The sequence below is a fragment of the Taeniopygia guttata genome, chromosome 7 (genome assembly GCF_048771995.1).
Source record: "Taeniopygia guttata chromosome 7, bTaeGut7.mat, whole genome shotgun sequence".
NCBI lineage: Eukaryota > Metazoa > Chordata > Aves > Passeriformes > Estrildidae > Taeniopygia > Taeniopygia guttata.
The window spans coordinates 37,837,471-37,862,408 of record NC_133032.1 but is presented as its reverse complement, the minus strand read 5'-3'; the positions used below and the strand labels follow the sequence as shown (position 1 = coordinate 37,862,408).

Here is a 24,938-nt window from a genome sequence, read left to right as displayed (position 1 = left end):
CCTTGTCATGGCAGGGACACCTTCCACTGTCCCAGGCTGCTCCAGCCTGGCCTTGGGCACTGCCAGGGATGCAGGGGCAGCCACAGCTGCTCTGGGAATTCCAGTTGTCATGGTTTGACACTGGCATAATGTCAGCACCCTCATGAAAATGTAACGTTTTAATTGAATGCTGTGAAATGTGATTGGGAAGAGAGTAAAGCTTAAGTTTAATAATAAGGGGAAAAAAAACTTTATTAAGCTACTACCACTACATTACTATGAAGGAAAAAAAAAAAAAAAAAGAAAGGAAAACACATACATACATTTAAAATGAAAATACTCACTACCCAACTTTAACAAATTACAGTGAGACACATTTGGATCTTTAATTAAGTATTTATCTCCTAATATAGTTAATATTAAGTTTATTAGGGGAGAGAGGATTCTCCCTTGTACTATAGACTTTCAGGGATCACAGCTGCTACTGCAGCTGTATTGCACTCGGACTGGAACTACAGATAGCGAGTTCTCATTGGAATCCTGCTTTTAATCTGTGTTCGCAGAGGCGTGTCTACCTTTAATTGGTCACTTTGAGTGTCAGTATCTAAACTGACCTTTCTTCTGAGAAGATTCTTTTTTCCGTGTCAAACCACGACACGGAATTCCAGCCAGGAATTCCCAATTCTGGGCTGGTCCTGTCCCTCCATCCCTTATTCAAAGCCCCTCTCCAGCCTTTTCCCCTCCCTCAGATGAAAACCCAGTATTTTCTCTTCCTCAGCACTGAAATCTGGGTTTATTTTCCCCAGAAACCTCTTTAGAGGTCACATTTCTGTGACAAGCCGACACTCGGTTCTCCAGAATTCTTCTACACATTAATTTCTCGGAACGCGGCATCCCCATCCTCAAGCGCTCTTTTCGTCCGGGCTGCTTTTTGCTACAGAAGGAAACCATATTCCTTATAACACACCACGTAATTCTAGAGAATGACAAGTCAATAAAAGCACAAATTTAGCAGAGTTTGAATCATTGATTTCCCCGGGACGGGCTCGCAGCGGCTCAGCCGTGAGGCGAGCGCCGCCCTCACACCCGCCCTGAGGGCGCAGCCCCGGCGCCCTTTCCCCGCCTTTTCCCGGCATTTTCCCGTTTTCTCCACCTTTGTATCCATCAGCCTCATCAGGGCTCGGCTGTGAGGGGGGTGGGACAGCATCTCCTCCCTCAGCCCACCGGGACACACACGGTGGGAGGCACCGGGGTACGCCCGCGGTGTGAGGGGCCGAGCCCGGGCCGTCCCTCCTTCCCTGCCCGCGGAAGCGAAAGCGAAAGGCGGCCCCGGGAGGCTCCGGAGGGGTCCGGGTAAACCAAGGCCAGCTATTGTTCATTTATGCTTTTACTTTCTCTCTCTCTCTTTTTTAATATTTTAATTTTTTTTTTTTTCCCAGGGAACTGTAACAAAACTTCTGAATAAAACGATTCCGGGACCCACAACCTCAGTTTTTCTCAGTCCTCTGAGTGAAGGTGGTGTCGGCTCAGAATCGAGGTGAGGATTCCCAGAACTGCCCGGATGGGTCGGGAATTTGGGATGCTTCTGCTGGGATTTCCTGGTCCAGACAGTGTCAGACCTGTGGAATATCCACCCTAAACCTTGGAGGATCAAACGGTGCCCCTGAATTTGGGCTGCTTCTGCTGGGATTTCCTGGTCCAGACAGTGTCAGACCTATGGAATATCCACCCTAAACCTTAGAGGATCAAACGGCGCCCCTGAATTTGGGCTGCTTCTGCTGGGATTTCCTGGTCAGGGGGTGTCAGACCTGTGGAATATCCACCCTAAACCTTAGAGGATCAAACCTCACCCCAACAGCCACAGATTGGCTTGGGAGCCTTTGCACTGACCTTGGCATCAGTGGCCTGGGAGCTCCCCCAAATTCCTTTTTATCTGTCCACAAAATTCCTTTTTATTGTCCACAAAATGCTGTGGCAATGAATTACGAATTTTAAATGATCTGGTTGGGCACTGCCAGGGATCCAGGAACAGCCACAGCTTCTCTGGAAATCCATTCCAGCTCCTCCTCACCCTCCCAGTTGGAATTCCTTCCCAATATCCCACCCAAATCTATTTTCAAGTCCGAAGCCACTCCCTGTGTCCTGTCCTTTCATCCCTTGTCACCAGCTCCCCTCCAGCTCTCCTGGAGCCCCTTCAGGCCCTCTCTGAGGTCTCCTTTTCTCCAGGCTCTCAAGCACAGAACTCGCTCTTGCCATGTGTGTAGCAGCACAAAAGTAGCAGAAAGGTAAATACACAACTACCAGAACAACAAAGTTGAGTTGTGCACTGCAGAATTCCTCACATCTGTCTCTATCTTGAGGCTTCAGATACCCAATCTCTGTAGCTTTTGCTTATGGAATTATACATTTATGTTTAAAAACTCTTTCACCACAGCTTATGGTATTCCTGATATTCTATTGCATAAAAACATCCCCAAAGAATACACACAATGTTCTCATTTTTTTTCGTCTCCCCTCAGGTTTTCATGGATGTTACAAGCCCCCCATTATCTCTACAAGACAATGGTTTTGTAAGTATTCCCCGGTGTGCTGCCTGGGAGTAAAATCTGTATTTGACTCTTGTATCTCTGACTGAAAACTGCTTCTGCTTGTCTCGCCTTCTTCCACTCTTTTAAGACTTGGGACATTCCCCATTTCCACCTGCTGTTTCCATAGGGAGAATCCCATTCCCAGGATTCTGCATCCCAGATCCTCGCAGAACTTTCTGTCCTGCCTCTCTTGCTCATCTGTCTTTGTGGAGGATTTCCAGGGAATTTCCCTTCTCCTGGGATTCAGCTCCAGCAGTGCACAAGTGGTTTGGATGGGACTTTCCCTGGGGTTTCTTGTGTTTTCTTGGTTATTTTTTCCTTTTTTCAGGATGGAAACTGTCGTGTCAAACCATTTTTTTTAGAAAAGAACAGGCATCCTTTTTCTTATTCTCTTCCAGCTGTTGGCACATGTATCCTTTTTATTCTCTGCACTCAATCCCTGGAGTGAAGGAATATTTTCCCATTGTAACTAAGACACAGATGGGTATTTCCCCGTTGCTTAATTTGAAACTGGAAGAAACACTTTATATTTTATGATTTTTAGGAAATACCCAGCATTACCAAGAGAACTGACAAGATCATCTCATTCAGATATTTTCCATGGATTATCTAATTTAGACCCTTTCCATGCCTAAATTTCATGGTTCCCATTCAAGCTTTGTGTAATCTTGAGTTAAAAGGGAGGGAATATTTCAGAAGATCTTTTTGGATTTGTTTTTTTTTTTCCTGCACAATATTGCAGACATAGAAACAAAACAGAACAGAGATTCTCTCTCTCTTTGGGCTTTGTAATTTCCCTGCCCTTATGAATTGTGCCCTGAATTTCAATTCTGAAATGGGTCTTTTATCACCTTCCTTGATATTATCTTTTATTATCCATTCTTCCTGAGCTTGGAAGATCAAAATCCCATTTTTACTTTTTTTTTTTTTTTTTTTTTTTTTATTGACACCTTCTGGAGGAGCTGCTGAGAAAGCACAGAGCTAAACATTTGTGGCTTTGGGGGGCTTAGTTCTGTGTGGAAGAACATGGAGACAATTTGATTTATTTTTTATCTAAATATTACCCTGTGCATTTTAGCAGTTGGATAATTAGCAAAGAATAATGGCTGGCCAGTAATTCACATTTTCCTAGATTTTTGTCCTGTCCAGCCGTTAAAATAATTCAACTATTTGACCTAAGTGAATTATGGTTGTGGTTTTATTTTTTTTTTTTTTTGGTTAAACTTTTAACTTTTTTAAAGATTGTTTTAGAATTGTTTGGGGTGTATCAGTTGTTGCCCAACAGAGGAGAAAATCAATGTGTTCCTCTTCTCTCTGCAGAGTTTGGTACCCCCTGATCCAAGGACATCCGAGGAAGAGATGGAAAAACTTAGGGAAGAGCTGAGGATGTGGAAGGCAAGTTCTGTAAAGCACATGGAATTGTGGAAATTTGCTAAAAGATAAAGATTGGTGCATCCTTCTAAAAGCAGATCAAATGCCCCACATTTATAACATCTTTAATTTGTTCTGTTCTTCAGTGCTCTGTACTTGTGTTGATCCCACTCATTTAAGTTTAGTATTTACCCAAAGTGTTAAAAATCTATACATACAAAGGGCTTACCCAAACTTTTGTCTGTTCCTCTAGAAAGAAAACTTTAAAAAATGTAAAATCTTGTTTTTGCTTTCCAGAACAGAGTGAAAGAGGCTGAAACTGTCAAAGTTGACCTTCTCTCCAAATTAAGTGCTGCTGACAGTGCAGAGAAGAGGCTGACAGAGCTGAGGGAGCAGGAGAAACAGCGTAGGGACAGAATTATCAGCTGGGAGGTATGGAGAGGGCTGGTGGAGTTTGGAGAGTTGGGAAGGAGCTGTGGGTTGGGAAAATGGAAGAAAATTCCCAGTTTCAGTGGCTATACAAGTGTTGGTGCTTGGATGTTCCCCACATTTTTTGCTGCACTTTAGTTTTTCACTGGCAGGCAAAGAGACAGTGCAATAAACTGAATCTGTTTTGGGATGGAACCTGACAAAACCAACCTTCCTCTTCCAAAATTCTCCCCTACTGATGAGTTTCAGCTCTGGGTGAAGGGGATAAAGCCCAGTGGGGTGATTCCACTGCTTTGCCAACTCCCTGTTCTATGAGAGGTCACAGCACCCAAAGGATCAGCATTTCTTAAGTGCCAGTGAGCTGGGCAAGAGCCAGGGCCTGGCTGAAGAGGGATTTTCCTTCTAGAGCTGCTTGATTCCAGAACCTCTTGGTTCAATCCCTCGATATTCCATGTGCAGGAGCAGCAGAAGGTTCCACAGGCTGGCAAGGAGGTGCTTCCAGTGAGCTTTGGCAAATCACTGATGAGAAATTCTGGCTTCAAGCTATTACAATATAATTAATAGCTTAAACACACTCAGGTTGGGGAGAGGTTTTCTGAAAGCTGATTTTGGTTCTTTAATCACAAAAGTTTGGATTTGTACCCAGGAAGGGTCGTTATCATCATCAGGCTTTGGCCTTCAGCTGATGGGAAGTGGTCCAAGTGGTTGCTGACTTCCCATTGTGGCTGGCTGGAGCTGACAACATCTGCTCTGTTTCCTTCTCATCTTCTGACATTCCCAGGCCAGGAAATCCTGGATTTGCTCACAGAACTCGGTGTCCAAGCAGGATTCCTCGTTCTGGAGGAATTAGGGAGCAGACAGGAGGAGGGAGAAGGACATGAAGAGGGAAGAGCAGCAGCGTGGCAGAAACTGCCCAGATGTTGCTGAAATATATTTCTGTCTTTATCTCAGTGTTTTATTTTGCATTTTATCTTTTTGGACTGTAGCAGGAACTCTTGCTGCTAAGGCAAGAAAACACTGAGCTGAAAAAAGAGATTGAAAAGCTCAAAGAAGACCTGGAAGAACACAGTTCCCAGGATAATCCGGTAAAGGGGGTGGAATATTTGGAAATTGGTCTTTTAGAAGGGCAGAGTTTTATTTTCAGAGAATGATTTGGGTTGGAAGTGACCTTAAATCCCATCTCATTCCAACCCCAAGGACACCTTCCACTGTCCCAGGGTGCTCCAAGTCCTGTCCAAGCTGGCCTGGGACATTCCAGGGATCCAGGGGCAGCCCCAGCTGCTCTGAGGAACCTCAGAATCTGTCCCTCTTAAAGGCTTTTGGGGCCACCTGTTCAGCATTTGAACCTCTACTAATTTCAATATTAAATAAACCTGAAAGTTGCTTATTTTCCCTGATGTTTGAAGCAGGCAGATATGTAAATAAATCCAAGAAGTACTGAAAGTGTGAGAGGCATGGAAAAAAAGCAGACACTGATTAAATGGAAGGCAGTGGAATAAAAAACATTCATAGCATTGTTAATTTTCAAGTTTTCTTTTTCTTGTGTCAATTCTAAAGTTGGAGATTAAAAAGAAGGTGGCAGAAATGAAATTGAAGTTCACTCACCTGAAAGAGATGAAGGATGATGGGGCAAAGATGGCTATGGACACCCACTGTGTTTTTGGGGCAGCCACCAAAGTCCCCTTCAGACTCAATCAGAACCAGGCACTGCTGACTTTTGAAGATGAAGAAGGTAGGATGAGTATTTTAATTATAAAATTAATTTCTCTGATGTATTTCACCTGGTAGTGGTGTGGTTTTCCCCCAAGGGTGTTTTGAATGGAACAGGAAAAAATGTTTTGTTACTATTTTGTACAATAAGAGCATCTTTTGACAGCTTAGAAGCTTTACTAGTCCCACTCAAATCCATTTTATATCTATAATTAATACATTTGCTATTTTTATTGTATATTTAAATAATATTGTTTATTGTTATTATTAAAGTTGATACAATATTTTGTTATTATATTATTTGGCCTACATAAAACCACAGAGATTTTATGGAAATACACATGGATGCTTGGGATCTGGTTGCCTAATTATTAATTATTTCTCCTTTACTGATGCAAAAAGAGATTTTTTTTAAAGAGGCTGGGCAATAATTTGGGATTTACAACGATGAAACAAAGCTTTTCATGTTTGATTTCCCTCAGTTGCCCTGAGACTGACAAAGAGGAGCAAGCACTGTGTGAACCTGGACGACAGAACAGCAAATGTGACAGTGAAGCCTTTTGAGCTTGACATGGGATTCCAGTTTGAGGTAAACAGCTGAAATATGCAACTCTCAGAATCTGAGCTCTTTAAAAGCTTTAGGTTCTTTTTTTTTTTTTTTTTTCAGTGTTTTCAGTCACAAAGTGCACAAAAATTTGATATTTTTAGCTCCATGTCACGGTGTCTGGAACGAAGATCAATGTTTCAGACATACCTGAGCTTCCCATTCCTGAAGATTGGATGAGAGACAAACTTGAGCTGTGTTTCTACAAAACTGAGCAGGCAAAAGGAGGAAGAGTAATAGAAAATGTCACCTACAACAAGGACTCTGGGACAGCTGTCATCACATTCCTCGAACCTGGAGGTAGAGTCTGGAATATTTTCTTCTCCAAATTCAGGCCAAATTGTCCATCCTGGATTCCATTCTGGGGTCACCACTGAGTGTTGCAAACTCTTCCCACAGGGAGCTCAGGGATCCCCCTGAGATGTGGGGAAATAAAGCAGTTTTTCATCGCATCCTTTTGGAGCAAACTGCTCACAGTTCATGAGCTTTCTGTCAGAACTTTTCCAAAAAAATCTCTTTTTTTTTCCTCTGCACTGCCAGACACTCACTGCAAACAAGCAGATGTTTGATTTTAGCTCCTGCTGCAGGACAGTGCAGCTGGACAGGCATTCCTACTGCAATTCCATGATCAATGGAGCCACATCCACTTGGAGCAGCTGCTTTAGATTTATTTCAGGGCTTTGTGGGCATTTAATGATTTTGGGTTTTTGTGTTGGAAGTGTCAAATAAACTCTTTGCAGAATGCACATGAAGACTCTACAAGTGTGCCATCCTGTGTTAGTTTCTACATCCACAAAGAGGAGCCTGGTCTTTGAAACGTTTATAAAATTACATTAAATAATTAACTGGTTTTTTTTTCTTATTCTCTTACAGCAAGCTACAGCTTTGTGGGATGTACTGAATACCCTTTCTGTGCAGAGGAAAGGTGGTTTATCCTTTCTGTCTCCCCACATTTTGATTTCCACTTGAGGAGGTTTCAGGTAAAAGAATCTTCTCCAGGCTGATAGAACAGATAAGTGGGAAATGGGAGGATGGGCAGAATTTTCACACCTTTTGTGTGAGCTTCACAGTGAGTGTGGGTGTGAAATAGGCTGTAATTTATTTTTCAAGGGTGTGCTTGTCTTTCCTTGATGGAATTATCCCAGCACTCCCCACATGGCTGTGCTGGGCTGTTTGGGAAGGAGTTTAAGCACCAAGTTCTGCAAGCCACAAAGCTCTGCCAGGATCCCAGAGTCCCAGCAAATGCAACATTTGCTCATCCATTCCTTGATTTCACTCCTCCATTCAGCCCAAATGTGACTCTGTCACACAGAGCTGCCTCATCATCCTCTCCCTCCAGTTGTCTGCTGCTTTAGGAGCAGATGGTGAGCAGGTCAGCACTGTGTGTGTAATTAGAGCTTTGTAATTAAGGCATGGGCTGGGCAGTGTGCAGCACACCCAGCAGGGTTCCTGGGCTGTGTCCTGGCAGGGATTTTATGGGGTGGTGCTGTCTGGAGCCAGCAGAGATCCCCAAATCCAGAGAGTGGCTGTGTTAAGGAGTGCAGGACACACCAGTTACGGTCTGGGCTCAGAATCATGGAACCACAGAATCTCCTGAGCTGGAAGGGACCCACAGGATCATGGATCCAGCTCCTGGCCTTGCTCAGACACCCCCAAATCCCACCCTGAGCACCCCTGGGAGCAGTGTCCAAACCCTCCTGGAGCTCTGGCAGCCTTGGGAAATGTGCCCATTCCCTGGGGAGCCTGGGTAGTGCCAGCACCCTCTGGGGGAAGAGCCTTTCCCTGATCTCCAGCCTAAATCTGCCCTGGCTCAGCTCCAGCTGTTGTTCTCTGTTCCCAGAGAGCAGAGATGGGAACTGTCCCTCAGGAGGAAGCTCCAGGCTGGGATGAGTTTCCCCTCACTCTCCTCCAACAAACCAAGTGCCCTCAGCTGCTCCTCCATGGCCCCTCCAGAGCCTTCATTGATGTAGTGTGAATCCAGAATTCCTGCTTTTCCCAGAGAAATTTCCACTATCTATAGAGTCTTAACCTCATCAGAGATCCCAGCCACACCCCAGTGAGGAATTTCATTCCCACCTCTCCCAGTTCCTTTGAGTGCACAGCTGCTGTATAATCCAGGTTTGTTCTTTCCTCCCCAGCCACACTGCAGGGTTTCCAAGAAAACCATTCTGCTGAAAGGAATCTCAGATGTGGAAGAGGATGAAGAAAGTGTGCAGGACATGATTGAAATTCACTTCCAAAAGCCAAGCAATGGTGGGGGGGAGATAGACGAAATCAAATACATCTCCAGAGGAGCAGCCTATGTTTATTTTGAGGAGGATACTGGGAATGCCACCTCAGAAATCACAGGGCACTCATGAAGTTCTGAGGTTTTGTTCCTCGGGGATTTATGTAGATATTGTGCTTTAATGCTTTGAAATTGATCCTGTAGAAAAGGAGTCCCTGCCTTCCTGATTTGTCTCATGGCACTGACTTTGCATTGGAAATCAGCAAAACTCCCTGCCTGTGCTGCAGATTAAAGCCTTCAGCAGCCCCTGAAACATCTCAGATTCTCTGCAACTTTGCATATTTTATACCTGGTAGGTTTTAAAATACTCCAGAGTGGGATGAGTGGATTATTTCTTACATTCTGGATACAAAAGCCATATTTAATCCCAATCCAAGCCTCCTCACAGTGCTGCTTTGTTGAAGTGCCAGAGCTTCAGAAGGTGGCTCTGACACAGCTCCAGTCCTGCTGAGGTTGCTGAGTGAAACAAAAGAATCCTGTAATTTCATAAAAGCCACCTTATTAAATTAGTGATAGAATTAAAATACAAAATGGGGGTGCAAAACAAAGAAATTGCACTTAAGAAATGCCCTGGTATTTGCTGCCTTTAGCTGTTCGTAGCCTACTTTATTGTTTGATTTTAATATTTGTTTCTGCAATTCAATTTTTTTTCCCTCATTTTTGTTCATGATTTTGCTTATTTAAAACTATTTCAGCCAAGGATTGAGCTGATGCTGTACCTGGTTTTGTAACAATGCTGGTGAACAGCCCTGTGGGATCTGGTGATCCCAGGCTGGGAGGGCTTGGACGGAGTAATTTTCCAAGGAGGAATGTTTTTCCTTTTCTGCTGTTGTCCTTGGAAAACAAATCCTCCTCTGACTTTGCACTTTTGCCATCCTTGGGGGCTGAAACAATCTTAACTCCAAACTAACACGAGCCTGACACTGGAAATAATTTAATTTTGGGGTATTTGACATCTTGATAAGCAGGGAAAGGAGAGGAAATACCTCAGGGATTATTATTCCAGACAAACTGTTAATTTGCAATAGATAAAAGTTGAATATGGAAAATAAAAAGGCTGCAATCACCACAGTTTATTTTGAATTTGCTGTCGAGTGAGATACGTGTGACTGTAGCACCTCTCACTGTTTAGGGCATGCAAAGGCAGGGATTGACTGCCTGAACCACTGTAAAATAATAATAATAATAATAACTTCAAACAAAATAGTGCTGAAGTATTTATGGAGATTGTGCACTTTTGCACTCTCAGAAACTTAGTAAGACCAGGCACCTTAAAAAGAGAGGGGGGAAAACCTCAGAAAGGTAAAAAATGTCATGAATTTCAACTGCATCTCACTGATAAATATTGAGAAGTAAATCCTTAAAAAGAAAAAAGCTTAAAATTCTCCTAAGGATTAGTGAGAAGCTGCAGGTTTTAAAGCCCAGAAATCAAATCAGATTTTTACATTTTAAAGGCAGTGTCTGTAAATGTCTTGCCTTTGTCCCTGATGAATTATTACGGCTTGTGATGTTCAATTTTAAAGCAGCAGTGGTGCTTTAAAGCCTGGAGACTGGGTTTAATGATGGAAAAATAAGAATAAAGCGTCAGTGATGTTTCTGTAAAAGTCAATATCCTTTTTCCCTCCATGCTGGGGTGACTTTCTCTCGGGCCCTTCTCCCTTGTGTCCCTCTCCATGTGTGTCCCTGTCCATACCTGTCCTTCTCCACGTGTGTCCCTGTCCATGCATGTCCCTCTCCATGTGTGTCCCTTGTCCATGTCCATGTCCTGAGTGACTGCAGCTCTTAAAAAAACTAACTCAAAAAAAAAAATTCCAATTTCTATACTAAAAAATAATAATAAAAAACCTCCTCAGACCTTAAAACAAACAAGGCAAAGTAACCCAAAAGTTCTTTCTATACTTTCTAACAAAAACTAAGTACAAGTGTGACTAACTATAAGTATAACGTGAAATCAACAAAATAAATATGCATTAACCTATTATGAAATTCTATGCATATAAAAATTATTAAAAGTAATAAAAAAACCAAAAGTTCTTTAAGATATGCATGTCCATTAAAGGGCAATAAGTCCCGACATGCGTCCACAGCGCTATAAATAAACATACACCATATTATAAATATTTATAATAAACATAACCCATTCCCTACAAATCTGTATTAGAATGATAAAATTTAATTTTTCATCCGCTTTTCAGCCCCTGTGCGTGTGTCCCTGTCCCCGCGCATCCCGGTGCCCGTTCCCGGTGCCCATTCCCGGTGCCCGTTCCCGGTGCCCGTTCCCGGTGCCCATTCCCGGTACCCGTTCCCGGTGCCCGTTCCCGGTGCCCGTTCCCGGTGTCCGTTCCCGGCCCGTTCCCGGTGCCCGTTCCCGGTGCCCGTTCCCGGCCCGTTCCCGGTGTCCGTTCCCGGCCCGTTCCCGGTGCCCGTTCCCGGTGCCCGTTCCCGGTGCCCGTTCCCGGTGCCCGTTCCCGGGCGGGGCCGCTGCGTTCCCGTCCCCGCCGGGTTTGGGGCGGCCCCGGGGGCGGCCCCGCCGCTTCCCCGCCGCTTTCGCTTTCTCTTTCCTTCCCCACCGGGCCCGCTCGCTCCGCGCCCTTCCCGGTGGGATCCGCATCCCGGTGGGATCCCATCCCGGTGGGATTCCCGTCGGTAAGATCCCCATCCCGGTGGGATCCCCATCCCGTGGATTCCCGTCCCGGTGGGATCCGCATCCCGGTGAGATCCGCATCCCGGTGGGATCCCATCCCGGTGGATTCCCGTCCCGGTGGGATCCCCATCCCGTGGATTCCCGTCCCGGTGGGATCCGCATCCCGGTGGGATCCCCATCCCGTGGATTCCCGTCCTGGTGAGATCCTTTCCCGGTGGGATCCCATCCCGGTGGGATCCGCATCCCGGTGGGCTCTCTATCCCGGTGGGATCCGCATCCCGGTGGGATCCACATCCCGTGGATTCCCTTCCCGGTGGGATCTCTATCCCGGTGGGATCCGCATCCCGGTGAGATCCCCATCCCGTGGATTCCCGTCCTGGTGAGATCCTTTCCCGGTGGGATCCGCATCCCGTTGAGATCCCCGTCCCGGTGGGATCCCCATCCCGTGGATTCCCGTCCCGGTGAGATCCCCATCCCGGTGGGATCTCTATCCCGGTGGGATCCGCATCCCGGTGGGATCCCCATCCTGGTGAGATCTCTATCCCGGTGGGATCCCATCCCGGTGGGATCCGCATCCCGGTGGGATCCCCATCCCGGTGGATTCCCGTCCCGGTGAGATCCCGTCCCGTTGGAGCAGCCATGGTAAGTGCCGGGGCCGGGAGGAGCTGGGGGGAAAGGCTGGAAAGGGAACTGGGGAGGGATTGCGGGCAAGGGATGGAGGGACAGGAGCCAGGGAACGGCTCCCACTGCCAGAGGGCAGGGATGGGTGGGAGATTGGGAATTGGGAATTCCTGGCTGGGCTGGAATTCCCAGAGCAGCTGTAGGTGCCCCTGGATCTCTGGCAGTGTCCCAGGCCAGGCTGGACAGGATTTGGAGCAGCCTGGGACAGTGGCGGGGGGGTACCTGCCTATGGCAGGGCTGGATTGGTTGGGATGAGCTTTAAGGTCCATCCCAACCCAAACCGCTCCAGGATTTGCCAGGAAGCCCCAGCAGGACCCGTTTTCACCAGAGGTGCTGTCCCATTCCCTGCCCCATTCCCGGCCCCATCCCTGCCTGGGAGCAGCTGCTCGGCACAGACGCGTCTCGGGAGTGATTCAGCACCAGCCGTGTGTGTTTTGGGGTTTTTTTTCCCCCCCTAACCCCACTAGCAGGCCCGAGTGTTGCTCCCAAACACCAGCTGGGAAGGTGTGAGTGCTGTCTGGCAGCTCCGGCTGTGCCAGGCGTGAGAAAATCCCGCCTGCATCCCGGAGCATCCTCTTGGTATTCCCTCCATGCCGCCTCCTCGCAGCCGGGACTGGCTCTCACACCAGCCTCGCCGCCGGGATAATTGGCTGCTGTAATTAATTAAAAGCTCCTGGCTCTCGGGATTTGATGGGGTTGTCTCCAGAGACGTGGTGGTCCCCAGGATTTTGGGCAGGCATCGCTCACTCAGCAGCACATTCTGCTCTGGAGCTGGGATGCTGTTTTAGGCAGCCCAGGCCCAGAAAAAAACCCCCAAAAAACAAACAAACAAACAAAAAGAAACAACTTAAGAGAAGTTTAAAACTTAAGATTAAAACTTAAAGAGAAGTTTAAAACTTAAAGAAAAGTTTAAAACTTAAAAGAAGTTTAAAACTTAAAAGAAGTTTAAAACTTAAAGAGAAGTTTAAAACTCAAAGAGAAGTTTAAAACTCAAGAGAAGTTTAAAGAATTCAGATGGAGTGACTGACCTCAAGTACAGTTACTGACAGCTCGTTCCCCCAAACGCTGCCATGCAGAAAAACCAAATTTATCTCCTTTCTTCCAAAAAGTCAGCCAACTGTTCCATGCAGTCAGTGCTCCACAATTTCCACGAATAAAGGGCAAAACTGCCAGGAATGGGCCGGGAATGGGAGTGGGAGCCTTGCAGGGTGGGAATTTTGTGTCCTCGCTGACGTTGCTGTGTCGCAGGCCGCGGGTCGGGCTGGTGGCGGCACGAGGACAGTTGTCATCGGCGGTGTCCCCGCGGGGCTCCTGCAGGACGAGCTGCTGGCCGACATCCTCACCATCCACTTCCAGCGCTCCTACAACCACGGCGGTGACGTGCACCAGGTCACCTTCCCCACCCGCTGCCCGGGCGTCGCCTTCGTCACCTTCGAGGACCCGGAAGGTATTTCAGTCAGTGTGCTTGTCCTAGTCTGGAAAAACCAAAAAAAAAAGTCAGAAATACAATTTATTAGGAAAAGGGAACAAAGAAGCAAATACATACAATAGCACAAAAGAAGGACTGGCAGAGTTAGGGATACAGCCTGACACTCGCTGGTTGGGGTGGTGGTGGCAGATTTGGCTCTGTCCGAGCAGTGCTCCTGCAGACTGATGGAGTTTCCCTCTGGAGGTCCAGTGTAGAGAAGGTCTCAGCTGTTCCTCTTGGAAATGGGGATTTATTTGCTGTCTGCACAACCTTATTTATATCCTTGATGGCATCGTTTGGCTCCTCCCTCTGGGCGGAGCATCTTGTTTCTGTTGAGGATGGGAATGAGAAGACTCTGACTCCAAGGCTGCCGAAAGTAAAACTCTGGTTTATTCAAAATACACCACTCTTTTATACAGAGCTTCATGAGGATCAATTCCATTGCTCCTGGAGTGAAAACTCTTTTAAATATTACTGGGAGGCTGAAGCCTCTCTGGTCATGGGGCCAAGATTCAGGATTTTGTTTCTGCTCGTTGGGTAATGACTCACTGGCCATGCCAAGCGTTGTGTTTGTGTGGCAGGAACAAATTCTTTTTTAAAAAAATACTTTTTTTTTTTAATGCCAGCAATAATGGATTTATTTTGTAGCCAGGCTCTGGGGGATAAATCTCTGCCCGTTTGTGTGCCAGGGAGATGGGCTCATGTCTCTCTGAGCAGTTGGGGTGACAAATGAAATGTGAGGTGAGAAGCTGGAGGTGCCCAGTTCACTGCTCCACTGGTGCCTCAGGTTTTGGCTTTTATTTATTTTTTCAGGCTCTGTGCTGCTTTAGTGTGCAGCTCTGAGCTTCACATGAAGTGTTGGTGAGCAGGGAGACAAAACAATTCCTGCTCCAGCTGGGCACCCAAATGATCCAAATCTCAGCCCAGGAGCACAAACACCGTGGGCTGGAGAGAGAAAAACAAGCAGGGTGGGACTGCCTGGGCTAAAGCTGGAATGGACAATGAACTGCAAGGTGCCAATGGAGCAGAACTGATCATTTTGTGACCAATCTTCCATTTTTTGGGACCATTTTGGGTTCATTTGGGTGCAGCCCTGGCTGGGCTCTGGTGCTGCCCAAGGTGGATCCATGGAGGAGATAAATTTAATAAATCCTTTGAATAAATCCCTGCTTTATTCTGTGACTCTGCCCAGCCCCTGCTCCAGGGCAGCCTTTCCAACAAGTGAATTTGTTTGTTTGCAGTTGTGGAGCGCGTTCTGAAGAAGGATCAGCATCTCCTGCAGGACCAGAGGCTGCCCAGGCCCTTCCCCCTGACAGTGACCCGCTACTGCCACAACGTGAGCTCCTCCCTAATGTCATTAGCACGGCTTTAATTGAAGGCATGGGACCCCAGTGGGGCTAAAAACCATTTATTGCTCAGATAAACATCAGTCTCAGATGCTGTGAGATTTAAGAGAGCAGCCATAAGAAATGTTATTTGTCCAAGGCAATATAGAAACTTTCTAACCCAATGGGCAGCTGCCACAAAGTTTATTTTGCTTTTCTAACCTCCTTTACTCACTTCTGCAGCAATGAATTTACTTTTATCAATGGGCTACTGTCACACATACACACAGATGCTTCTGTTATAACTTCTAAACTCAGCTTACTCTATATAATTTCATTTCTACATTATAAACCTTTCACCATCTTATTTAAACACTTTGTCACTTACTTAAGGCATATTCTTACTTAAAAATATAGAAACATAAGTTTATGATTTTTCTGCTTAGTGTCTGTATTATATTTTTACATCAATCCAAGCTTCTTCCAAGGCTGCAGATCAAACCCTCCTGTGCTGTGCAAGTTTCTATCCTTCCATTTCCCACACCTAATTCATCTAGTTATGTTAACATTCAGGAACACACAGAATCACAGGATATGATTCCATGCAGGTGCTTTTATTGAGAGCTCTGGGATCAGGGGTCCAGACCCAAATCTGACACCAACACAGCTTTCGAGCTGAATGTATTTTATATTCTATCCTTATATAACTTACATATTAATTATTAAACTTATATTGTTCTATTGTATACATTGACTTTATTCAGCCATGAGTTTCTCGTGATTTTTCTTAAGCTTCTGACCACAGTTTTTCATGATTATTCTTTCAATTAAACAGTAATTATATTTAATTACTAAACAATCATCATATCTAACAATTATATCATTTATCATATACTAGCTGCACAGGTATAGTTCTAGCAAGGTGCAAGGCCTACATGTTCCCAGGGTGTGGCAAGCACATTTCTCTCCCTCTCAGGATTTTTCATAGAGGTGCACAGAGAGAAATGAAAGAGAAAACAATTTCTATTTCTGATTATTGTTTTTCCCATGTGGAATGTGTTTGGAGAATTGTTTCCCTGGGGTGATTGATGGGTTGGATTCTGGTGAGGATGTTTGAGCTGGTGGCCAATCCAACCCACCTGGGGCTGGACAGAGAGAGGGTCATGAGTTGTGTTAGAGTCAGAGAAAGTAGTTTGTAGTTTTAGTATCCTCCTTTTATATAGTATATTAATGTATTTTAGCATAGTTATAATAAAGAAATAATTCAGCCTTCTGAATTGAGTCAGACATCGACATTTCTTCCCGTTGTGTTCACCTGCATTTACAATACCAGGGTATTTTTTTCAGGGCCTACTAAGCTTAATTTTCCTTCTAACCCTAAATCCCCATGATTTAAAAACCCTTTTACTACCAATTATGCTTAATGCCTCATTAACTTCTCCCCTTCACAATTGCAGGCCTTCCTCTGGGTCTCGTGCGCGCTCAGCCTGGCTGTTTTCAGAGACCACTTGAATTTGGAAGATTTGCTGGAGGAGATGCAGAAGCAGAGCCCAGGGTTGAGTTTTGGGGCTCTGCAGCCTGATGGGCAGATTGTTGTGCAGGGCTCCTTCCCAGAGCTCCGAGTGCTGAGAGAATTCCTCGTGCTCAAGGCAAAATCCCTGCCAGAGGAGCCTAAAAGAGAGGGAAAACCCCAGCAGAGAGCCAGGAGGAAGCTGCAGGAGCTCAGAGGTGCTGCAGAGATGAGGAATTCCACTCGGGATGCGCAGAGGGAAAAGCAAGTGCTGGTTCTGGACACGGATATTTATCACTACGTGACGTGCTTCCCTCCCAGAGCCCTCCAGGGAAATGATGTTGTCATTTCTGGTGTCACTGATGGTGACATCACCACGGTGAGCATTGAGAGTGCTGCCAGCAAAGCTGGTGTTTTACAGGGATTAAAGGCCAAGAAAACCATTGAAAATTACTCCGTGGAGCTGCAGAAGATGTTGAGGAAGGAGAGGATCTGCCTCAAGGAGCACGGCAGGACTGAGAAGCAGAGGTACAAACAGCTCTGCAGAAAGCTGAAACCTCACTACCCCAAAGTGCTGATCATCCCCTGTGACACCCACATTGACCTCGTGGGACCTTCTGCAGATGTTTTTGGGTTCACAGAGGAGGTGAAGAGGCACTCCAGGTAGGAGCGAGGGTTCCTGGAGTTTGGATTGCTCACACAGACTGTGCCTGTGGCCCCGTGGCACTGGGATGTCACTTTGTCCCACTCACAGGCTGGCAGCTCTGCAGGGGAGGGTGACCAAGCCTGGCCCCCCAAATACCAAATTTAGGTCAGAACAAAAAAAATATCAATGATCTCTGCATTTTTCATGAGCTTGGGGATCTCTTCTCCCCAGAAACAGCTACATTTCATTTTGGTACCTCAGTGCATTCTCATCCAACTTGCTGTCAAGGAGTACATGATGAGAAAAGAGGGGTTTTTTTGGTTTTTTTGGGTTTTTTTTAAGCTGGGTGTGCCAGCCATGTAGGAAACACTGCAGGGACGTTCTGTGTGAGGTTCTGTGAGGAGGTGACCACAGCAGCCAGGAATGGGGACCTTTCCTGTGCCTTTATCTGCACAGGGACCCTTGGGAAGAGAGCTGGGACACTTGGCAGAGCAAAACACACCTGAAATGTGCTTGAGAAAGCCTTGAAAATTCTTCCCTGCAAGAATCAGGCAAGTTTGTTTTCATAGGAGCAATAATGGGGTTTTCTTCCAGCTGTAAAGGCTTCTGCAGCATCTCCTGACAGCTCATTATTTACACATGAAAGTGTGTCCAGAGATTTGATGGGAAAATTTGGGGCCATTCAGACTTTGGAATCAGGTTCTGTTTATGCAAATCTGTTTCTGTATCCATTACAGGGGCACAAACGGGGTTTTTTAAAACCAATTTAGAAAATAGCTTTTATTTTGTGATATCTGTGTCTTTAGAATCATTTGTCAGAACATCCAGAGCAGCTTTTCTACCTGATGTGCAGGGCAAGTTTTAGGGGTTTATGCCATTAAAGAAAAGAGTTGTCCAAAACATTGTGTCTGTGTTATTTTAACCTAATCCCAGATTTTTTGCTTGGAAGCCCAAACCTGAAGCCCAAGAAATGCTCGAGGCATTTTCTTGTCATGACTGATTCTCCATTGCAGTGGTGCCAGTTAAAGCAATATATTAAAAATAACTGTCAAAGCAGCAATTGATGAGCTTAAGTGCTTTGCTGAACTGGGAGAGGGATATTTAAAGATACTTGATAGGGAGCAATATTTAAAGATATTTAATAATAATAGTAAATAATAGTAATTAATAATAATAATAATATCCATCCTTTCCAAGTTCCCCTGTGCTCTGCAGATTCTGCAGGGGGCTCAGGGATGGGAAACTCTGGAAAACTCCCCCTGGAGCTCTTTGGGGTCATCCTCACAGAACCCAAGCAGAGATGAGTTTTTCAACCTTGTCAGAGAGAAAATCCTCTATGAAGGGTAATCCTTTAATGAAATTAGTGCTGTTTCCCAGTGTCCACATTGAGCTTCTCAGCTTTTTTTCTGAAGAGCCTCATATTTTATTTTTTTTTTCCTGATTCAGAGCTTTGGTATTTCCTATTTGCTCGACAGGCAAACCAGTGGCACCGGTGTCTGTGTCAGCCCTGGCTGGTTGCTGCTGCCTGGGGGTGGATTTTGAGTCACTTTTGGCATCAGCACAGCTGGCAGCAGCACTTCAGGTGTCCTTCAGGTCTGGTTTTCTGCCAAACAGCTCCTGCTCACCCAAGGATCTGCAGCCACGACCTCAAAACCTTGGAATCACAGCTGAATAAAATGTTCTTTTCAAATGCTGGCTCAGCTGGAGCAGCTCCTCTTCACATCCCCTTTGCCCCCATGTCCTTGGCACCCCTTCAGCATTATCCCATTGTTCCAGGGCTCTCCATCTGCTGCTTTTATTCACAGGATGGAGACAAAAAGAGCCTTTTTGCCTGGGCTGTTTTGTTTGTGGAGTGCTTTGGGAAGAGGCATCTGGGGGTGGTGGCTGGGGAATGAGGAGCAGAGGAGCTCTTGTGCTCCAGGGCTGCTTTTCCAGCTTGGATTTGGCTGGGAATGCCCCACCTTTGGCCCTGGGATGGATCCAGGGCTGGTGGTTTCTGAATCACAACCAGAACAACATCACCAGTGAAACACTTCCCTCACCATGCAGATTCCACAGAAAACAAAGGATATTTAGCTAAAACCCCTCCAATCTGGTCATGGCCGTGAATATTCCAACAAATCCAACCAAGCAAACCCGTGTTAGGGCTGCTCAGGGATTTGCCAGCTCTCCTTCCCACAGTTATTTTTATGGCAAGCAAGGCTCTGCTGTCTCTATGAAATTCCACTTGAAAAATATTTCTGTGTGCTTTGGATAATATCTGGGGAAACAGCTGTTATTCCTGGATCTGTTGGTTGATCAGGACTCTCAGGTTTGCACATTAATCTGAATAAAAAACTTCCTCAGGAGACCTCAACAAAATATTTGTGCCCTCACTCGCTGCCCTTCCCCAGAAGGGGAGAAACAAGAGCTGTAAAAATACAAAGCCTAATTTTGCTTTGAGACACGACTCCAACTGGAAAATAAATTTAAAAAACAACTTAAGAAGGCAGAAATAGCAGGAGAATGCGAGCTCAGTTCCTGGCAGCACCTGGCTACAGTCAGTGGGGAAAACACCTTAAAAAACACCTTAAAAATGCCTTAAACCCATGAGGATTTGAGGGACATCCCTCAGCAGGAAAATATTGGCCAATTTGGAGGCTAAAGCAATGATGGAACAGAACCCTTCAGCATCCCTGACACAAAGGGGAGGGAGGACAAAGCCTCCCCTGCTCCCCATAGTGCCTGTGCATCTTGGGGAAGGATGGATGCCATTCCTGCAGGAACCAGGTTTTTCCATGTGGGAAAAAAAAGCCCTTTCTGCAGATTTCTTGTCCCCCTGCCACCTTTGAGCTGCTCTCAAAACTTTGTGCGTTTGCTCCGAGTGCACAAACTGCAGAAGAGCTGTCACATCTGCTGAAAAAAATTGCCATCCCCAGAGGAATATTCTGAAGGAATATTCTGCTTTTGAGAGGCGTGTGGTTTATTTAAAAATAACCCCCGGAATGACGTGTAAGAAAAATAAACAGTTAATAACAATTATCTCATTATCTGAGGCAACTTTCACACCCACGCCTTCATCAGGCCACGCTGGAGGCTGGGGAGCATCCAAGCCAGGTGAAAATGGGAATATTTCCCGGCTGAGGGGGGTTGGTTGGTCCCTGCAGCCATCCAGGTGTGGATCCCACCTGGAGAGAGGAGATGGATTTAACAGGGATCTGCCTTGGCTCCAGGAACAAACTCAGATCTTGTGCCAGAGAAAAGCAGCTGTGACCCTGCCCAGGGGGCTGGAAATGCTGGGAAAGGCCAGGAAAGGCCGGGAAAGGCCTGGAGAGGCCTGGAAAAGCCGGGAAAGGCTTGGAGAGGCCAGGAAAGGCCGGGAAAGGCCTGGAAAAGCCGGGAAAGGCTTAGAGAGGCCAGGAAAGGCCGGGAAAGGCCGTGAAAGGCCTGGAAAGGCCTGGAAAAGCCGGGAAAGGCCGGGAAAGGTGGGAAAGGCCTGGAAAGGCTTGGAGAGGCCGTGAAAGGCCTGGAAAGGCTTGGAAAGGCCTGGAGAGGCGTGAAAGGCCAGGAAAGGCCGGAAAAGGCCTGGAAAGGTCGGGAAAGGCCTGGAAAGGCCGGGAAAGGCCTGGAGAGGCCATGAAAGGCTTCGAAAGGCCTGGAAAGGCTTGGAAAGGCCGGGAAAGGCCTGGAGAGGCCTGAAAAGGCTCGGAAAGGCTGGGAAAGGCTCGGAAAGGCCGGGAAAGGCTGGGAGAGGCCTGGAAAGGCCGGGAGAGGACTGGAGAGGCCGGGAACGGCCTGGAAAGGCCAGGAAAGGCTTGGAAAGGCCTGGAGAGGCTTGGAAAGGCCTAGAAAGGCCCGGAGAGGCCTGGAAAGGCCTGGAAAGGCCGGGAAAGGCTTGGAAAGGCTTGGAAAGGCCGGGAAAGGCTTGGAAAGGCTGGGAAAGGCTGGGAAAGGCTTGGAAAGGCCGGGAAAGGCTTGGAAAGGCTTGGAAATGCCAGGAAAGGCCTGGAGAGGCCGTGAAAGGCTTGGAAAGGCCGGGAAAGGCCTGGGAAGGCTTGGAAAGGCCTGGAGAGGTTGTCAAAGGGCGGGAAAGGCCTGGAAAGGCCAGGAAAGGCCTGGAAAGGCCGGGAGAGGCCGGGAGAGGCCGGGAGAGGCCGGGAGACGCCGGGAGACGCCGGGAGACACCGGGAGACGCCGGGAAAGGCTTGGAAAGGCCTGGAAAGGCCTGGAAAGGCCGGGAAAGGCCATGAAAGGTGGGAAAGGCCGGGAAAGGCCGGGAAAGGCTTGGAAAGGCCTGAAAAGGCGGGAAAGGCCTGAAAAGGACGGGAGAGGCCTGGAGAGGCCGGGAGAGGCCGGGACAGGCCGGGAGAGGTTTTGAAAGGCTGGGAAAGGCCTGGAGAGGCCATGAAAGGCTTAGAAAGGCCGGGAGAGGCCTGGAAAGGTTTTCTGCATTGCTCAACCCTTCTGAGGTGGCTTCTCCCTCACATCCAGGGTGTTCCAGGATTCATGGTTTCATTCCAAATAACTCCTCGGGGCTCCTTCCCTGTAGTTAGCAGTGAAAAGATCTTTTCCACCTCTCTCTTTTCAATCAGGAGCACTGAGAAATCCCATGTGGGTGCTTTACCACCTTCACCTAAATTAGAGGATGGGAGTCTTCCCAGACTTCTGCAGCAGCTGCCTGAAGATAACCAGGCACCCTGGCCAAGGGGATCAAAAATCATCATTAATTTTAATTATGACTTAAAGCAAACCAGAAAAAAATTGGGTATGATTACACAATTCAGAACTGACAGCACGTGGTCTGCTTGTGCTTACTTTTTCCTTAGTTGTAGGAGTTGTAGAACATCTGCTGGAAAACAAATCCCTTTTTCTACTTTCCTAACACAGCTTTCCTTTGTCTCCTGACACCCATTAATGACCTTTGAAGAAATCTCCTGAAAGGAACTCGGTTCAGGAAAAACACCACCTCTGGGCTGTTGCATTAAAAGCAGTTTCCAGGTGGATTTCCCCTGTCCTGTCTTGCTCCTGCCTTTGTCATGAGAGCAGTGGGGTTCAGCAGCTGTGGGAAATGAATTTGTAGAGAATTCTCTCCTGGTGTTGCAGAAGATGATAGGCCAAGAAACAATTATAGTGTATTGTAATTAGGAAATAGTTGACTTCTGATTGTGAATTGTTCTGGGGTGAATTATAACATCTGCATTGTCTCACCTTTCACATGGGACTGAAAATGGAATAAAAGGTTTTAAAACACCTCTGTTACCCCATCTCTAAGGCAGAAAAGGGCCTAATCCAACAAGCACCTGCCACCCAGAATACCAAAGGGGAAAAAAACCTGGGATAAAATACTGGAGAAACAAAGTTCTGCTGTGTTTGTACAGCAATAATGGGGTTTTCTTCCAGCTATAAAGGCTTCTGCAGCATCTCTTGACAGCTTGTTATTTACACATGAAAGTGTGTCCAGAGATTTGATGTGAAAATTTGGGGCCGTTCAGACTTTGGAATCAGGTTCTGTTTATGGAAATCTGTTTCTGTATCCATTATAAGGGCACAAACGGGGTTTTTTTAAAACCAATTTAGAAAATAGCTTTTATTTTGTGATATCTGTGTGTTTAGAATAATTTGTTTTATTTGGGAATAGTTTCATGCTCCTGAAATCCCTGCAGAAGGAATGCCAGGGAGTGGGATGGTGCAGGAAAAGTGGGATTTTCCACGCTGGGATTTTCTCAGCTGACCCTTGATGGAGCTGCTGGAGATGCTCATCCCATTCCCAATTCCCCTGGGAGCAATGGGGTGATCCCTGTGAGCCCCAAGGTGCGGATTTGGCCTTTTTGGGGTCACTCAGCTGGGTCCCTCCTGGGGAGGGGGACAGGAGCAGTGCCACCAGCCCGAGCTGGTCCCATCCTCCTCCTCCTCCTCGGAGGACACCAGAGGGAGCCAAATGCTTTGGAGCCGCAATTCCAATTCTGCGCCGGGTCCTGCCCAGGTTCTTCTCCGGCCTGGGGCTGCTGGAAACCGAGTTCAGGTCGCCTTTCCCTGGAGGAGATGCTGGGATCAAATCCTGTTTCATCCTGACCTCACCTCACCTCCCCCTGGAGATTTTGGGATCAGGTCCTGCTCCATCCCTGAGCTCAGCTCACCTTTTCCTGGAGATTTTGGGATTGGGTACTGCTCCATCCCGATCTCAGCTCACCTTTCCCTGGAGGTGATGCCGGGATCAGATCCTGGCCGAACTCACCTTTCCCTGGAGGAAATTTTGGGATCAATCAGGTCCTGCTCCATCCCCAAGCTGTGGGGAGCTGAGCTCAGCTCACCTTTCCCTGGAGGAGATGTTGGGGTCAAATCCTGCTCCATCCCCAGTCTCACCTCAGTTTTTCCTGGAGATTTTGGGATCGGGTCCTGCTCCATCCCTGAGCTGCTGAAAGCTGAGCTCAGCTCACCTTTTCCTGAAGGAGATGTTGGGATAAAATCCTGCTCCATCCCGATCTCAGCTCACCTTTCCCTGGATATTGGGATCAGATCCTGCTCCCTTCTGATCTCAGCTCACCTTTCCCTTGAGATGCTGGGATGAGCTCCTGCTCCATCCCGACCTCAGCTCACCTTTCCCTGGAGGAGGTGCCAGGATCAGATCCTGCTCCATCCCAAGCTCAGCTCACCTTTCCCTGAAGATTTTGGGATCAGATCCTGCTCCATCCATGAGCTCACCTCAGCTTTTCCTGGAGATTTTGGGATCAGGTCCTGCTCCATCCCTGAGCTGCTGAAAGCCGAGCTCAGCTCACCTCTTCCTGAAGGAGATGTTGGGATAAAATCCTGCTCCATCCCGATCTCAGCTCACCTTTCCCTGGATATTGGGATCAGATCCTGCTCCCTCCTGATCTCAGCTCACATTTCCCTGGAGATGTTGGGATCAGGTACTGCTCCATCCTGAGCTCAGCTCACCTTTCCCTGGATGTTGGAATCAGATCCTGGTCTATCCTCGACCTCAGCTCACCTTTCCCTGGAGGGGATGTTGGGATTGGGTCCTGCTCCATCCCAATCTCACTTCACCTTTTCCTGGATTTTGGGATCAGGTCCTGCTCCATCCCAATCTCACTTCACCTTTCCCTACAGGAGATGTCAGGATCAGCTCCTTCCCACCTCTCCTTGCCCAGGATGTTCTCCCAGCACCTCTCGAGGTCCTGTCAAACCGGGATTCACGCTGAGCTCGTGGGTGTCTGAGAGGAGCAGCAGGCTGTGATTAATCCCTTGTTAATCAGGCTGTAATTAAACCCTGCTTTAATGAATGCTGTGTAAATAAACCCCATTATCCCATCCCTGGAGCCGGCTTAGCTTGGGGAGGCTGCTCACAGGTGAACTGGGACCACACCGAATTCCCAGCTGGAATCAGAGCATCTTTAAGGTCCTTTCCCCCAAAACACACTCTTCTCCCTGTGTGGGATGTCTCCTTTATCCCCAAATTCCCAAATGGAATCAGAGCATCTTTAAGGTCCTTTCCCCCCCAAAACCACTCTTCTCTCTGTGTGGGAGATATTCCATTTATCCCTGAGTTCCCAGCTGGAATCAGAACATCTTTAAGGTCCTTTCCCTCAAAAATTACTCTTGTCTCTGTGTGGGATGTCCCCTTTATCCCCAAATTCCCAACTGGAATCAGAGCATCTTTAAGGTCCTTTTCCCCCCCAAAATGACTCTTCTCTCTGTGTGGGATGTCCCATTTATCCCC

At 47.0% G+C, this 24,938-nt stretch overlaps 2 protein-coding genes across 2 annotated transcripts; both read left to right on the top strand.

Moving 5' to 3' along the window:
- The first annotated feature begins 1,093 nt into the window (after positions 1 to 1,093).
- On the top strand, positions 1,094 to 10,572 carry NMI (N-myc and STAT interactor). The gene is made up of 11 exons (XM_032749507.3): positions 1,094 to 1,332; positions 1,419 to 1,516; positions 2,499 to 2,549; positions 3,888 to 3,962; positions 4,236 to 4,370; positions 5,354 to 5,452; positions 5,925 to 6,099; positions 6,560 to 6,666; positions 6,786 to 6,981; positions 7,555 to 7,661; positions 8,820 to 10,572. Exons 3-11 carry the CDS (start codon positions 2,505 to 2,507, stop codon positions 9,039 to 9,041), a joined length of 1,161 nt encoding a protein of 386 aa, XP_032605398.3. The 5' UTR covers positions 1,094 to 1,332; positions 1,419 to 1,516; positions 2,499 to 2,504; the 3' UTR covers positions 9,042 to 10,572.
- A 1,549-nt stretch (positions 10,573 to 12,121) lies between these two features.
- RBM43 (RNA binding motif protein 43) lies at positions 12,122 to 18,142 on the top strand. The gene is made up of 5 exons (XM_072931755.1): positions 12,122 to 12,254; positions 13,542 to 13,740; positions 15,003 to 15,097; positions 16,544 to 17,259; positions 17,585 to 18,142. The coding sequence occupies exons 1-5, from the start codon at positions 12,252 to 12,254 to the stop codon at positions 17,640 to 17,642; spliced, it is 1,071 nt and encodes a 356-aa protein (XP_072787856.1). The 5' UTR covers positions 12,122 to 12,251; the 3' UTR covers positions 17,643 to 18,142.
- Positions 18,143 to 24,938: the final 6,796 nt, after the last annotated feature.